The sequence below is a fragment of the Schistocerca americana genome, chromosome 2, assembly GCF_021461395.2.
Source record: "Schistocerca americana isolate TAMUIC-IGC-003095 chromosome 2, iqSchAmer2.1, whole genome shotgun sequence".
Classification (NCBI taxonomy): domain Eukaryota; kingdom Metazoa; phylum Arthropoda; class Insecta; order Orthoptera; family Acrididae; genus Schistocerca; species Schistocerca americana.
The window spans coordinates 881,000,556-881,018,167 of NC_060120.1; the positions used below are offsets into that span (position 1 = coordinate 881,000,556).

The 17,612-nt window shown below is 38.0% G+C and overlaps 1 protein-coding gene across 1 annotated transcript in view; it reads right to left on the reverse strand.

Annotated features, from left to right (window-relative positions):
• Nucleotides 1–1,687: 1,687 nt before the first annotated feature.
• LOC124596360 (Down syndrome cell adhesion molecule-like protein 1 homolog) overlaps nucleotides 1,688–17,612 on the reverse strand; it is a 68,128-nt gene continuing 52,203 nt past the window's right edge. Inside the window, exons 9-11 of the mRNA XM_047135468.1 lie at nucleotides 12,399–12,575; nucleotides 10,489–10,670; nucleotides 1,688–1,898 (exon numbers count right to left, since the gene is read on the reverse strand). Coding sequence (XP_046991424.1) covers nucleotides 1,791–1,898; nucleotides 10,489–10,670; nucleotides 12,399–12,575 — 467 coding nt within the window. The 3' untranslated portion in view covers nucleotides 1,688–1,790. The remainder of the gene's footprint in view (nucleotides 1,899–10,488; nucleotides 10,671–12,398; nucleotides 12,576–17,612) is intronic.

The window sequence follows — 17,612 nt, forward strand, 5'->3', positions numbered from 1 at the left end:
ACACCGTGAATTCATTGTCCCAGGAAGGGGAAACTTTATTGACACATTCCTGGGGTCAGATACATCACATGATCACACTGACAGAACCACAGGCACATAGACACAGGCAACAGAGCATGCACAATGTCGGCACTAGTACAGTGTATATCCACCTTTCGCAGCAATGCAGGCCGCTATTCTCCCATGGAGACGATCGTAGAGATGCTGGATGTAGTCCTGTGGAACGGCTTGCCATGCCATTTCCACCTGGCGCCTCAGTTGGACCAGCGTTCGTGCTGGACGTGCAGACCGCGTGAGACGACGCTTCATCCAGTCCCAAACATGCTCAATGGGGGACAGATCCGGAGATCTTGCTGGCCAGGGTAGTTGACTTACACCTTCTAGAGCACATTGGGTGGCGCGGGATACATGCGGACGTGCATTGTCCTGTTGGAACAGCAAGTTCCCTTGCCGGTCTAGGAATGGTAGAATGATGGGTTCGATGACGGTTTGGATGTACCGTGCACTATTCAGTGTCCCCTCGACGATCACCAGTGATGTACGGCCAGTGTAGGAGATCGCTCCCCACACCATGATGCCGGGTGTTGGCCCTGTGTGCCTCGGTCGTATGCAGTCCTGATTGTGGCGCTCACCTGCACGGCGCCAAACACGCATACGACCATCATTGGCACCAGGGCAGAAGCGACTCTCATCGCTGAAGACGACACGTCTCCATTCGTCCCTCCATTCACGCCTGTCGCGACACCACTGGAGGCGGGCTGCACGATGTTGGGGCGTGAGCGGAAGACGGCCTAACGGTGTGCGGGACCGTAGCCCAGCTTCATGGAGACGGTTGCGAATGGTCCTCGCCGATACCCCAGGAGCAACAGTGTCCCTAATTTGCTGGGAAGTGGCGGTGCGGTCCCCTACGGCACTGCGTAGGATCGTACGGTCTTGGCGTGCATCCGTGCGTCGCTGCGGTCCGGTCCCAGGTCGACGGGCACGTGCACCTTCCGCCGACCACTGGCGACAACATCGATGTACTGTGGAGACCTCATGCCCCACGTGTTGAGCAATTCGGCGGTACGTCCACCCAGCCTCCCGCATGCCCACTATACGCCCTCGCTCAAAGTCCGTCAACTGCACATACGGTTCACGTCCACGCTGTCGCGGCATGCTACCAGTGTTAAAGACTGCGATGGAGCTCCGTATGCCACGGCAAACTGGCTGACACTGACGGCGGTGGTGCACAAATGCTGCGCAGCTAGCGCCATTCGACGGCCAACACCGCGGTTCCTGGTGTGTCCGCTGTGCCGTGCGTGTGATCATTGCTTGTACAGCCCTCTCGCAGTGTCCGGAGCAAGTATGGTGGGTCTGACACACCGGTGTCAATGTGTTCTTTTTTCCATTTCCAGGAGTGTATTTCAAATTACCAAATGATCATGTCCAAGGCATCCTGATTGTAGAAAGCACATGTCTTTCCAAAGGTCCTCTCTTCTCTTTTCACTACAGTGAATACATTTTATTAGAGAAGTTTTATTTGCTTTATTTAACAACACAGTACATAAACTTCACATCAAATATATTTTTCTTTATAATATCACAGTAAAAAGTTGCTTTAATTATGTAATTCATAAACACAGACTGCTTAATTAATTATAGTCTGGAACATGGAATTAACAGTCAATATTAACATGTTCATTATTATTGTAATGATAATGAAGTAAGGCACTTTATCAACTGTTTTACACTGAGATGCACCATTAAATGTTGTATGGATTTGTACACAGTATCAGTAGATGCCACAAAAGTCAGTACCTGTGAGCTTGGTACAGACTATGTAGTGGTATCCAATCAACTCCTTCATTTTCAGAATCAGGATTTTTGTTTACCTTCCAGTATTCACTACAGCTTTCATACTGAAAAATTAAAAATATTATTTTCTTTAGGCAGCATAGTATAGAAGAGTAAGTATTAAATCACAGATATGATTGAAATGCAAAATCCTTACAGGAAGTCTGGTGAAAAAAAACAGAGAACTACAATTTGTTGATTAGAACTTGACTATAGGGCAGGCGACCTCTCTGATAGTCTACTGAATGTAATTGAATGAGTGCATAGAACCATGAAATGGCACAGAAAATTAATTTTTCACTTTCTGAACCTGTGAAATGGTACAGAAATCTCATTTCCACTTTCTTAACCTGTGCACATTAATTTCACATACTGGGAAAACCGTAAGGGCTTAATTTGTCTTCAGAAAAAGAAATTGTTGAAAGTGATGCAACAAAATAGAGAAAAGGTGATGGTGGAAGACTCTCTGATAATAAGGATCTTCTATTTAATGAGAGGCGTTTTCCAAATGTTTTTATGAGGAAAGACTAATGGAAGCATACTATTTCAAAGGCAGTGAGAGAAAAGTTTTGCTTAAACAATAATGTAGAATTTCAGCTGCAAAAACAAAATTCATGACAAATATAAAAAAATGCGCCAAAATTCATAGAAACACAAATAGGTGAAATAGAGCGAGTAAATAATTGAAATGTCTAGGAGAAACAATACAACAGAATGGACTAGAAAAATATGCAATAGATGTAAGAATTAACAAAATGGAAAGAGCATATGGTTTGATCAAAAATATTTACAACAAGAAATGTATATCTAGAAAAACAAAACTAAAACAATACACCTCAGTGGTGCAGCCAGAATGTTTATATGAATCTGAATGCCTAACAATGATCTATAAGATGGATAAACTAGAGGTAATGAAAAGAAGGATTATTAGAAAAATAATGAGTGCAATAAAAACTGCAGATGGTTGGAAAATAAGAAGTAATGAGTAGATCTACAAAAATATAGAGAAAATGGCGAAGTAATGAGTAGATCTACAAAAATATAGAGAAAATGGCCAAACAAAATTAACCTTTTTTGGACACCTCTACCAAATGGATCTATTTAGACTAACGAAACAAATACTCCTATGGTTCTGGAAGAAGAAATTGACAATAGCATGGATTACAGAAGTAAGGAAAGATCTAGAAAGAAACAACATCAAAGAATCAGAAATAGCAGAAAGAAACCTTTTAAAAATATAATGCTGGGTGTTTATAAATGAATACTGGGGTTTTAACACTTTATGATATTTATTATACTAAACTTACAGTTATAAATGATATGTCAAATGAAAGAGCAACTCAGTCAGTTTTACCAAGAACCTTATAAATGTTCAATGTGAGCACCATTTGCCACATGGCACACATCAAGTCTATAGCTGAGTTCTTCCCTAACATTGATAAATGTGTCTTCAGCGATTGTAGCAACAGCTGCTTCAATCCAGTTTCTTAAGACAGGGAGGTCTGCTGGTAGTGGAGGCACATACACACAATCCTTATACAGGCAGGTCTGCTGGTAGTACACACAATCCTTGATGAAGCTCCAAAGGAAAAAATTGCGTGGTGTTAGGTCGGGTGAACGTGGAGGCCATGCCCCTTGTGGCCTATCCAGTGCTTAGGTAGAGTGAAGTTCAATCTGTCTCATGGATTGCAGCAGAAATATTGCACACTGCACATGCGCACTGGTGCCAAACACAACTGTTTGAGTTGCTCTTTCATTTTACATAACATTTATAACTGTAACTTCAATGTCATAAATATTATAAAGCATTAAAACCCCGATACACCTTGTACTAAATTTGGAAGGCTTTCAAAGCAGAAGAAATAAAAAATCAGGAACAATATGGACAAAAGAAAGGAAGAGACTTCATGGGGAGAAAGTGAGGGAATACTGGAAAAATAGGAGTCAACAACAAAGGAAGAAGAGCAACTGAAGTTATTAATGTGATCATACTTAGTCAATACAATTGTAAAAATAAAGTACAATCACATATTTTTAGCACCCATAAAGTCACATATTTTTAGCACCCACAAAGTCACATATTTTAGCACCCACTTATAAATGTCATAAATCTTAGGACAGAAGTTTACTAATATTGGTAATTGACAGTTTTTTAATCTCAAAATTGGATTTTGACTTATTTCTCATGAATGAGATGCCTGTGCAATCTTGAAATGAAAGATCATTTCATGTGTAAGGAACTACAACTCTAAATGTGATGTCAAATAAAAATATCCTACATCCTGTGAACTTCATTCTGGCAACAATTTTAGTTGCTGAATTCACATTTCCAATCACTTTTGTGTAAATTGTTCTAAAAACACAATTTTTACAAAACCTTTATTGCAATGCTATAAAATAGCTCACAAGTTTCATTGCATAAAGCACCAAAATAGTACTTTAGTTCCACAAACACATAAATCAACACAGTATTAGCTCAGTTTGTTTCTATCAGCCAATCACAACTTAACATAGTTGATGTCATGCAATCATACTGTCAACATACATGATGAAAAAAATTAAATCATGCTGCATGAGTATAGTATGATAGCTTCTTATGGACTCACATTCATTGGCTTTGCCAACTCTCAATCAAATTATTAACTTTTGATCTAATCTAGACCATGTGGTATGCAACAGGTTGGGCTGTCACCATAACAGAAGTAATATTGAAGTAAACATTCTGAATGTTATGTTTTACTGCCAATAACATGTTTATATATGTCACATGAACTATGCTTTCTTACTTACACATGCATACTACAAAAGTATGCAGTTTATTTGATGCACTGCAAGGAAGAGCTCTTCAAAATGTATATAGTTTTTGGTACAATTTGTTGTGCAAATATATCAACATGCCAGATAAAACTATTATTTCTATTCAAGTTCAAAAGAGTTTGAAAACTGCTTCCTTAGTGTGGGAAAAAGAATTTTTGGTGATGAAAAATTTAGCTATTGAGTAGGACATGGCCTAACATTTAGTTATTCTGAAGGTATACAAATCCCTTCATAATTTAATGGAAACACAACTTTCCATGGAAGCAAGAAATGTTGGCATTATCAGATGTTTAGTGTTGGTGCTGAAGGCGCTTTGTCTTCTGTGTTCAGATAGAGACTCCAGGTGGCTGTTTCCACACTTCATGGAAGTGTTGCCAGATTGTCATGGAGGAGAACTTCGTAGTTATGCTTTCTTTTGAAAAACTTTCACATGTATGGTTGCAGAACTACTTTTTCTTTCATTGATTGGATTTAAAAGGTTTAATGTAAATGTTCCTCTTTTTCAGTAATGTAATGAAATGAGGCAGTAAAAATAGAGTTATTTGGTAGCTATATTTTCGTTTTCAATGGAAGAAAAAAGGTCAATAACATACAATACTTCAAAAAAATCCATCAGAAATTAATACCAAAATTGAAAAATATAATAGAAAGAATGACAGTAAAAACTGGTAGAAAATAATACTAAAATTAGCAGAAAATATAACACCAAAAGATGGCCAAGAAAACTGTTTACAAAACATGGAACACACGATAATGTTATTGTATCCTGTTTCAAGATGTACCACACAAATTACTAATTAATAATCACCATCAGCTGCACAGAAAAAAAATACATAACTGGTACTTCTCAGAACATCATTAAAAAAGAAAGGCTATATATGAAATAAAAGCTAAATGCAAATACACTACTGAGTTCAGAAATACCTGTCCAAATGTGCAAACAAAAATAATATATACTGAAGAAGAAATGCTATGATAAGTAGCTAGAAAGGAACAGTGAACAACTGAAATGAATAGGTACTGACATGTTTCTTTTGTTTATAATAAACTGGCAACAGATTTTTAATTCTTAGTGAGAAAAGCAATTTTAGCATCTCTTGAGTTTTACCATTACAGTATCCGACTTACGAGGAGCTTGAGTCAAACAATTACTGACACTTCTAATTTTTACAGTTCTGTACTTGGGTCTAGGCAATTACAAAGTGATAACAGTCATCAAGTGCAAGTGAAGTGCTTCAGAAACATTAAGTGCAGGACAAAGAAGACTATGTGGGTAACTCAGCACCTGGTAATGTTCTGAATGCAAGTCATTCATAGCAGGCTGATGGATAAGAAAATAACAATTTAACAATGAAGATAGCATGTAGCAATGTTATCTGCAGCACTCAAGAATTAGTAAAGCTAGTTAAGGAGCCGTCTGTATTCAGCATCATTTCTGGACCAAGTTGTGATGGTAGCTCATTCAGGAGCTAATGGACACCAGTGTTGTTCAGTTGATTACAAATAAGCTCTGACAACTACAAAATTCATTAATCCCACAATATAAATCATGATACATCAGTTGAAACATCTGGTTGGCTTGTCCCTGCATAGCAAACAGAAAAATCATGTCTGTACAATACCACAGATAAAGAATTGCATCGGTACCACTTGGAAGGTCATAAAATAGGCTTATACGAGGGGGGACCCAAAAGTAACCGGAATCGTAATGTTGCACATCTTGTACTTGTAGTAGGAGGTTACGCCGCCAGAGGGTTGTAGTAGGAGCTCTGCTGAGTGATTCTGCCACGCCACGTCACCCAAAAGTGAGAAGTGTGGTTTCTTTGGCAGTTCTTTGACTGTGTGTACAGTGCAGATGTGACACGAGGAAATGGCTAGTTCTTATGAACAACGTGTGGCAGTGAAGTTTTGCTTCTTGCTCAGCAAGAATGCAGCAGAAACTGTTGCGATGATTCAGACAGACTACAAAGATCATGCTCTTAGCAAAACGCAAGTGTATGAATAGTTTTCTCGGTTCAAAAAGGGAGAAATGGTGGTTGGAGATCAGCCCTGTTCTGGTTGACCTTCAACTGCTCAAAGCAAAGACAACATCGACAAAATTCGAGATCTCATCAGTTAAGATCGACGCAGGACATTTGACCAACTCAAGAACTTGTCCGGGTTGTCCTGGAGCTCAATTCAGCGCATCTTGAACATCGATTTGGGGATGCAAAGAGTGGCAGCAAAATTCGTGCCGAAGCTTCTTACCGGAGATCAAAGAGATCGTCACGTTCAAGCCTGTTTCGAAATGAAGGACGTGTTCAAAGATGATCCACATTTTTTCAACAAAATCATTACAGGTGATGAATCACGGTGCTATGGATACGATCCAGAAAGTAAACAACAGTCATCACAATGGAAGTCACCTGGCTCACCTAGACCTAAAGAAGCTCGATAAGTGAAATCGAAAGTGAAAACGATGTTGATCTGTTTTTTTTTTTTTTTGACATCAAAGGGATTGCACACTCTGAACTTGTTCCTGAAAACCATACAGTAAACCAACAATTCTATTTGGAGATTACGAAATGGCTTCGCAGAAGTTTGTCACGAAAACGTCTGGCTTTGTGGGATTTTGGCGTGTGGTTCCTGCATCATGACAATGCTCCCGCGCACACAGCTCTCAGAATTCGCCAGTTTTTGGCCTCAACGAAGACGACTACCTTGACCCATGCGCCCTATTCGCCAGATTTAGCACCCTCGGTCTTCTTCCTATTTCCGAGGATGAAAAGAGACTGGAGAGGGAAGCGTTTTGCGGATGTGGATGACATAAAACGCAATGTCATGAAAGTGCTACCAGGGATCAAAAAGGAGGAATTTAAAAGGTGCTTCGAACACTGGAATGAACGTTTGGACATGTGTATTAATGCCAATGGAGAGTACTTCAAAGGAGATTAAGGTTGTATTTGAAAACAATAAAGTATATGCTTTCTAGAAAGAAATTCTGGTTATTTTTGGGTCACCCCTCATACATTGAGGGGACAAAAGTCATAGGATAGCGATTTGCATACATACAGATGGTGACAGTACCATGTACACAAGGTAAAGAAGAGCAGTGCATTGTTGGAGTTCTCATTTGTACTCAGGTGATTCATGTGAAAAGGTTTCCGATATGATTATGGCTGCATGACAGGAATTAATAGACTTTGAACACAGAATGTTAGTGGGAGCTTGAAGCATGTGGCATGAGATTTTGGAAGTCATCAGGAAATTTAATATTTAGCAATCCATAGTGTCAAGAGCATGTCAAAAATACCATATTTCATGTGTTACCTCTCACCACAGGCAACGCAGTTGCCGACAGTCTCCACTTAATGAACAAGAGCAGCTGGCATTTGTATGCAGTTGTCACTGCTAGAAGCCAAACAACGCTGCATGATACAGCCACAGAAATCAATGTGGGGATTATGATGAACATATCCACATGAGAGACATGCACAAGCAGAATTTAACATGAATGATACATTCTAAATCCATGCTAACATGCATACAGAAGTTTTTGTGCCTCAATTAAATTTACTGTATTCAAACACTTAAAATGCTCAAAAATTCTGCAGCAAACCAATGTGAATGATATTGGTCTGTAATTTTGCATGTCTGTTCTTTTACCCATCATGTATAGAGAAGGCACCTGTGCTTTTTACCAGTCACTTAACACTTTGTGCTGGCGAAAGACTTGCGATAAATCCATGCAAAGTAAGGGGCCAGTTTTGAAGAATGTGACTGTAAAACTGAATTGGGATTCTGTACAGACCTCCCAACTTATTTGTTTTCAGCTCATTCAGTTGCTTCGTCATTTAGTTGCTTTTCAGTGCCAGGGATGTCTATTTTTATGCCCTCCATATGGGAAGCTTTGCAGTGGTCAAAGAATGGCATCTCAGTATGATCCCCTCACATAAAAGACTTTTTTAAACACAAAATTTAAGACTTCAGCTTTCTTTTTGTTGTTTTTTACTGCCACACTAGACTGGTTGATGAGTGACAGGATAGAAGCCTTTGACACATTTACTGAGTTAACGTAGGACCAGAATTTTCTACAGTTCTTAGAAAGATTTTTCATTAAGGTATGATGAAGGAAGGTTTTTAATTTTTTGTGTGTTAATCTTTTTACAGACTGATGAATTTCTACTCATTTTTGCTTCTTGACATTTCCACGTTATTTAAAGACATGAGAGTGCAACCCCATTATGATATAAAAATATTTACCCTTCAGTCATATTATATAAGAGCCTTTGTACTACATGTGACTATATATATAGAACCCCATTAAATTCAGACAACCAGTTTCAGACTTTGCATTAGGCCCTTATCAAGTGAATGTGAAACTGCCACATATTGGTACATAATATGAAGTGTATATCGATTTTTTTTAAAATAGGAGATGAGATTGGTTGTTGGTGGTTGTTTTGGGGGAAGAGACCAAACTGCGAGGTCATCGGTCTCACCGGATTAGGGAAGGACGGGGAAGGAAGTCGGCCGTGCCCTTTCAAAGGAACCATCCCGGCAGTTGCCTGGAGTGAAGGAGATGAGAGGCAGTGGTTATATATGTACAGAACAAGTGCACAAATAATATACAACTCAAATTATGCTGTAGAGAAGCAACATCCAATGATAAAAACAACAGAATTCAAATGGATTTAAGAGAGTTTCAAGCCCAATGACGCCTTGAGAAAAATGGGCATGTTGTAATTATAAGAACAGTACAATCCAGTACTTCAAACATGTCCGATAACTCTTTTTAAGCTAAACCACATAACAGTTTTAAAGGATCAGATTGTGCAGTTTTTGTAATTACAACACACCCATTTTTCTCATGATGACATTGGGTGCAAAACTTTTTAAAACTGACTTAACTAACTTCTACTCCTTTTATAATTTGATATTGGTTCTCTACAGCATAAAGTAAGTTATATATTACTTTCCATATAGCGGAGATGCTGAGCCGCGATAGGCACAATAAAAAGATTCACACAATCATAGCTTTTGGCCATTAAGGCCTTTGTCAACAGTAGACACACATACATTCCATCCTGGATTTTCCATTGTTTGATTATATATTACTTTTGCACATATACCATACATAAATAAGCATTATCTCTTATCTCCTATTATAAAAAGTATATACCATTTATATGCACATCATATTATGTACTAGTATGTGGCCGTTTCAGATTCAGAGGCCAAAACCAGTTGTGTGAACTTCATGAAATTCTATGAAAGCAACTGGACTAGCTTTTCATTAATTGAACATCAGTTGCAGAATCAGCAGCAGCATCATCCAGATATGGAGAAATTAATAATAAGTGATTTAGTCATAACAATATGTACTCAACTAAGGCTTTTGTTCACAATGAAGTTCTTGCACTAGGAATATTGAGTGTTCCTAGATAAGACAATTTGTTTGTTTAGGAATATTAATTGTAATGCACTGGTGAGTCATTTTGAGTGAACATCACCTTGTAGAACCACATGCCCACTTTATAACTATTTTCGTTGCAACTATATGGCACACAGTACTTTTTGTACACAACAGAGATGTCATAGTCCTGAAGCAACCCACATTTTTATTCCACTTTACTTACCTCTATTTCTATTGATGGAAGAACACCATTATTACTGATCTCACTTTCAGTGCAACAAACAAACAACTAATGTATTTTGTCGTGCTTCTACATAGTAAAACTATAATTCTATCAATTTTGAACACATTTAGTTCCATGCTAAGTCATGTTTTCTTTGACAGTGTCCAGTAGTTATACTATGCAAAAATTTTGTAAACATTTAAATTCACAGAATCCTTACATCATTAATTATAGCTTTTAGTTTTTCTTCATCGGTTAACCTAAATGTAGCATATGGGTTGACTCTTGCTGTTGTATCTGATGCAGATGAAGTTTGATGGAGCTTCTGGTCCTGTGAGACATCTGCAGTGCTGTACCCCACCTTATCTTCAGATTGGACATGTGGATCTGCTATATTCTCACCTAAAACAAGAATCCAGTTGTATAAAAACATATTGTTAATATATTAATCTGAAGACCTTTGCAATAATTTTAGAGCATGATGCTTTGTATTACAATATAAATTATCACATCAGGCACCATGCCATAATATTAATTTTAGACATGCTTGAAATATTGCATTTTTTTTTCCTTGGTCTAGTGCTGAACCATGTCCATATTTATCCAAAGGACACATTTTCTTTTATCTAAAGAAGCAATCCATGCAATTAAACATGACATTTGACTTGAAGCAATGGATGTTCCGGGTTGGAATATCAAAAAAATTAGGAAAATTCGTACTCACCGTAAAGATTACACAGTGAATTGCCGACAGGAACAGTGAGACTGTTACACTTTCAGCTTTTGGCAATGGCCTCCTTCAGAAAAGAACAACACACACACACACACACACACACACACACACACACACACACACACACACACACACACACACAAGTAATCATACCTTTCACACTCACGACTGCCATCTCTGGCAGCTTGGACTGGAATGCAATGTGTGTTTCTGAGGGTCAATGCGTCAGCTTTATAGTGAGTAGCAACTATCCTTTTCCTAATATTGCTTAAACTTGGGTTGGTGATGTACCTCAACTTACATACTACACCTACATCTATACTCTGTAAATCACAGTAAGTGGCAAAGGGTACTTCCCATCATACCATGTATTATGGTTTCTTCCTATTCCATTTCTATATGGAACATAGGAAGGATGGCTTCTACATTTGTTGATGAATTTCCATCCAAGATAAGATGCTGGTTCTCCCAGCCAAGAAATCCTCAGTCCAGTCACAAATTATGTTTGATTCTCTATGTGATCATATTATCTTTAATGAGCATTGTCATGATATTAAGCCAAATGCTTTTACAATGCCAAAAAATATCACATGTACCTGATTGTCTTGATCCATGTCACATCAGCTAGTGATAGTGCACATATATGATCGACATTTGAGATATGATATAAAAATATTTACCCTTCAGTCATATTTGATTATATAAGAGCCTTTGTACTACATGTGACTTCCTCATTTTGGTATTTGAGAGAACAACACTGTTCGTCAGCCCTACTACATTTCATCACAAATTACTCTCCATCTCCTCACAGAACTTCTCTTTAATAATTACCCAAGTTTATATTTCACCATTAGAGGAAGCTGTTAGGTCTAATGGTTTAATAAAATTATAATCACTCTGAATTCTACTTTAAGACTAAATAAACAAATAATTTCTCTGAATTATCCTTTAAGACTAAAATTTTAAATGGACAGTTTCATTCATTATGAAATAATATTGTGGCTCAAAAATTTTGGATGTAAAATTGCTAGTGGTTTGGATTTAAAATGGTACCTTCACTTTTGAGGAAGCTGCTGTTGGCATAGAACAAATCCTGTATCGTTAGTACCAAATGCGCTTTTAGTTATTAAAAAAAAAGTATTGTCTGACAAGATATTACCATTTCGAAGACATATTAAGTATTGATACACTTTCAGAAGCAGTAAAATTTTTTAAAGACTTTGAATAACTTAACACTAAGCAATGCAAAAATAATGAACAGTAAGAATAGATGGGAAAATGAAGAAGGTGGATGAAAGTGATCTTGTCTGGAACTCAGGTTAAAAGTCCATGCAGTCAGATGAAAAAATATTACACCTGATGATAAAATAATCTATATTTGAAATTAAATATGTTACCTTCACTCTTGCTGTCAGTGTGGCTTCTTTTCTTTCTTTTCACATACAGAAACATCCCAATTCCAAAAGTTACTCCAATAAGTGTTATAACAGCAACAGGTATTATTACACCAGGATCTTTGTAGAAGTACTTTCTTCGATAATTTCCCCACATAATGAGTTCAGGCTGCACAACAGCTGAAACAGAATGTGTAACATTTTAGGATTCATGCTGTGAACTTGTTATTAATGTTGTATTTTCTGTTTGCTGTGCAATATGAATAATATTTCTTTTATTATTTATTACTCTTACTTCATTAGCTGTCTAATTCAACACCATTTCAGCTGAAGCCTAAAATCTTGTCCCTCATATTAAGTTTTTACTTCATATAAAATTTATAATGACAGGTTTCCTATATAGACTCTGATGTCCAAAATGATACCTTCCACCATCAAATTAGATTCAACAAGTGGAAATGAGCAATTTTTCAGGGAGTGGCCATCCAGCTCTGACACCTCTACAAAAATGTCCACCAAAGACTGCCAATGCTCCACTTCACACATTCCATATGCAAAATAAATCTCTCTTACATCCCGTGCAACTGTGATAAGTGGGAACATTTATCCAAATATAGTGTTAATCTTATCAAGTCTTTGTCATACAAACCATATTCTACCCACTTAGTGCACAACCGGACTTCCCACAGGATGTTTTCCTATGACCAAACAATCCTGTCACCTCTACAGACCAGATACTAATTAATGGTTTTTGTACCACTTAATATCAGAGCTTGAAAATAAAACCAAATTCATTGCCAGGGCTTCAACTAGCTGTTGTTGTGTCCTGAGATAAGGGATATCTTACCTGTAATTGTACTATCCATGTCCACAAAACGTAAGTCATATCCTAGTCCATTTAACTAACCAACTGTGTACCTACATGAATGGTCAATGTTGAATTCTGTATTTCTATACAAATGCAAACTTGCCTGCTACAAACCATAACACCAAACATTAACAGCTGCTTCTGTGTCTATGCTATTTGGACCCACCTCATCAGCACATCTTCCATTACTGCAACTCCCTAGCCTAAAACTCCACTAGTTCACATCCACAACCATTTCCTTATCTCTTATTTCTTACCCTTACTTTTCTTGGCATTTTCCACTCTGTTTTTGTTTCCTCCAAATCCCTATTCCTTCCCATCATCATTGCCTGTGACACAGAATGTCCCACAGCTGTACAGCATGGTCGTCACAGAAGAATACACACAGCTTATAGTTATAGAGGTTCAGCAGCATTCGCCAATCTCCAGCTCAGGAACCCAAGGTTCACCAAAATACTTATCAAATGCTGTGAATGTGATAAGCTTTACTCCACCCCTTCTCCTGGTTAATAGCAAGAGGGAATTTAGGACAAATGTGCAATTCACAACCACAATTCTAAAAGTAACAACAGTTTCTGTACAGACTATGTATCCATATGTAGGGTTCTGAATGGAGTTTTATATTCTGCTGCAAAATTTTATAACAAATTGCTGAGGGACATCAGGCATGAAATTGAAAATCCCCTAATATTTTTTAAATAGAGAAAGAGAGAGAGAGAGAGAGAGAGAGAGAGAAATCTGAAAGAATACCTCATGAGCCACTCCTGCAAAGAACCTGAATATTTAGACTCAGGAATGTAAGTTTCACATAACTCTAATGTACATATTGAACAAATCGACTTTGCCAGAATGTAGACAGCTGATAGTGCTCTGTGTATGGTACAGAAATGCTTTGAAGTACTAGAAAAAAATCAGCAACTGAGTAATAGTAAAAGACCAGTGGCTATTTTTTTCCAAAGTAGCTTTATTTCTACTCTTTGTAAAAAGGTTGTCTACATACACTACTGAAATGATTTATTCGTCACAAGAAATATATATACAAGATGTTAATATGAACAGTGCAAGCTACCTTAAGTTGTTATTTCCCATTCCAAGCTGTATTAGAGTTCTATATATTACACTGAGAGTCTACCAGAACACCACCTTAGCCAATATGATAAAAAATCATGCCATGTATTCCACTGCACACATCATAACACACAAACAGAAGAGATTGAGACCAGCCCTACACTGGCTTGAGGTGTGGCTATAACATAATGGGACTGATGCTGTCACAAAGTAAGTAAGTGTGCACCAAAGATGAACCTTCTTAGTCAAATGCAGCCTCTCTGGTGTCGCTAGGCAAATCAGGGTGGTCTTGGCCTTCATTTGTGTAAAAGCTGTTATTCTGTTTTGCCAGAAAAATGACAAGTGTAATAACACAGCAACAAATTGTCATGAAGTTTCACACAAAATTTTAAAAAACTGCTACTGAAACCTATATTTTTCTGAAAGGAGTGTACAGTTAAGTTTGTGTATCATGTACATGGATTTTTGAGTGTTTCAAGCATTTACAAGAAGGCCACCAAGACGCTGTAGTTGAGTCACACCTGGGACATCCTCCATCATCAAAAGCAGATGAAAATATCAAAAAAGTACGTAATCTGATTTGATCTGACCATTGGTTGAGTATTTGATTGATTTCTGAAACTGTAGGAGTTGACAAATAATGTATAAGGCAAATTTTTTGTAACTAATTTAACAAGAGAAACATATGTGTGAAAATGGTGCCAAAAATTCTCACAATCAAACAAAATGAAGCTCATGAAAATATTTGTATTTACAATTTGAATAATGTTGAAAATGATTCTAATTTCTTGGAAACAGTGACAACATGTGACAGATCTTGGTTTTTGACTTATTATCTAGAAATTAAGTGCCAATCCATGTGCTGGAAGGGCCCAACTTCAAAGAGAGTGAAAAAAGTTCAAACGAACAACTCAAGATTCAAAGCAATGATGACTGATTTTTTGGATATTCATGGAATTGTGTATCATTACTGGGTTCCTGAAGCTCAAACTATTAGTAAAAAACAAGTCATAGGTTCTACATCAAGACAACACATGAGCTCATACCACATTGTCTGTTAAGAGGTTTCTAGCGAAGTACAGTGTCCCACTGTTTTACCACCCATCTTATTCACCTTACCTAGCACCATGTGACTTTTTTCTACTTCCCAAGGTCAAACCTGCATTAAAAGGAAGAAGATTTCAGTCTTATGAAGCAGTGTAAGAAAAAAGTGGCATGCATTATCAAGAAGAAGCTCATAGGGGAAGACTTTCAGCACTGTTCACATGGAGCATTGTGGGAATAGAGGAGTGGAGTACACTGAGGTTGGCAATAACTAAATATGTATGTTTTCGAAACAGAATGTTTTACAGCTGTAGTACCATTGTTTTATAGTCAGACTTCATACGCCAGAGTTTGGTGTGATCCTGTTGGAGAACTTGCCGAAGGACTTTTTATCTGAGTAGTGGCACCATAGCAGTCAATAGTAATGTTGTGCCAGCTACTCAGTTTCCCCCATCTGTCTCTCTCAATTGTCACAATACCTTCCTCTCTTGAACCTTCAACACTCATCTTCCCAGACAACTGGTCATAACAGCTTATAAACAGTCAGCACTGCCATGTCAGTGGAAGTAGGTGGGATAGAGAGAGAGAGAGAGAGAGAGAGAGAGAGAGAGAGAGAGAGAGAGAGAGAGAAGAGAGAGAGGATTGGGGGGGGGGGGGGGGCGCTCAAAAGGTAATGTAGTTTCCTGATCCAAACAGCTATGAAATGATGATGCTGAATTTGTATATGACATGATAAAAGCAAGTGAAATGTTCAAGTCATTGTGAATAATGCAATACTCCACTATCAAAATCAATTTATATAAGTTACAAGTATCTTGATTTCTAAAGTCTTCCTCAATTGTACAAAAATAAATTTATAAACATAAATTACAGTTCAACACTGATAATTTCAAGTTTTTATTCTTAAATTTGAAGTATTGCATACAAACAGGCACAGAAGAACACATTAGCAGGAGAAAATTTGTAAGTATCACCAAACAAGGTTTATTGTTAGGATTTGCAAAATTTTGTTAGGAACTAAGTGTTGCTTATGTCCAACAAGAAGAGATGGAAGGAAACAACATGACCACATCCTTGTTGAAGGATCAAAGCTGGTATTTTCCTAGGCCAGTTTATGGAAACTACAAAACTATGTCTTGATATCCAGTTTAGAGTTTAGGGATTAAAGGAGTGACTCAGGTCTTGTGCAGTCACACCAAATATTGGTGATATATTGATATCTAAGATTTGCGGATTCTGTAGAAAAAGAAACCACAGAACAAAATAAATAGCCTTTTGTTAAAACTGGTAAGCTCAGAGTTTGAATAAGGATCACATGTATTACAGGCATAGTAAGATAAGGGGTAATAGATGATAACCATGGCATGAGATTCAAAATGTCATCAATCTTATGAGAAATGATTAGCATAGCAAGGGACTAAGCTTATTATGGAGGTGATCTGACAAGCGGTGAAGGAAGAGAAGTTCTTGTAATATTGAGTAGACACTGAACAGTCAGAACATTATGACACCAACCTACTACCGAGATAAACCTGTCCAGATGATAGCAGCGTCATCTGGTGAGGAATAATTGCTAGTCAGACACATGAATGTTGCACATATTATCAGTGAGTGTGCTGTTCATATGTGGAATGGGGAAGGTACATGATCTATCTGAGTTTGACAGAGACCCAGAGGCTCGACACAAGCATTTCAGAAACGGTACAGCTTGACAGATGTAACTTCTTCTTGATGCTGATGGAAGAGCGTGAATTTGTCGTCTTCCAAGGGAACAGCTCATTGATACCTGGTCTGTGGGATGGAGACAAGCTGGTGACAGCTCCATTATGCTCTGGGGAAGATTATCATGGGCATCCATGGGTCCAGTGAAACTCATGCAAGGCACCACAATGGTCAAGGAGTACTGTACACTCGTTGCAGACCATGTACACCCCTTCATGAGGATCATGTTTCCCGACAGCAGAGGCTTTTTCAACAACATAATGCACCATGTCACCAGGTCAGGAGTGTGATGGAGTGGATCGAGGAACACAGTGGCAAGTTCCAATTGATGTGCTGGCCCCCAGCTTGTCAGATCCGAACTCTCCCACCCCAGAATTTACGGGAGTTGGGTGACTTGTGTGTGCAGATGTGTTGTCAACTTCCTACAGCACCTACTAAGGCCTCAGTGCTTACATGCCATGATGCATCACTGCTGTTATCAGTACCACTGATGGATTAGATAGCAGGTAAATTTT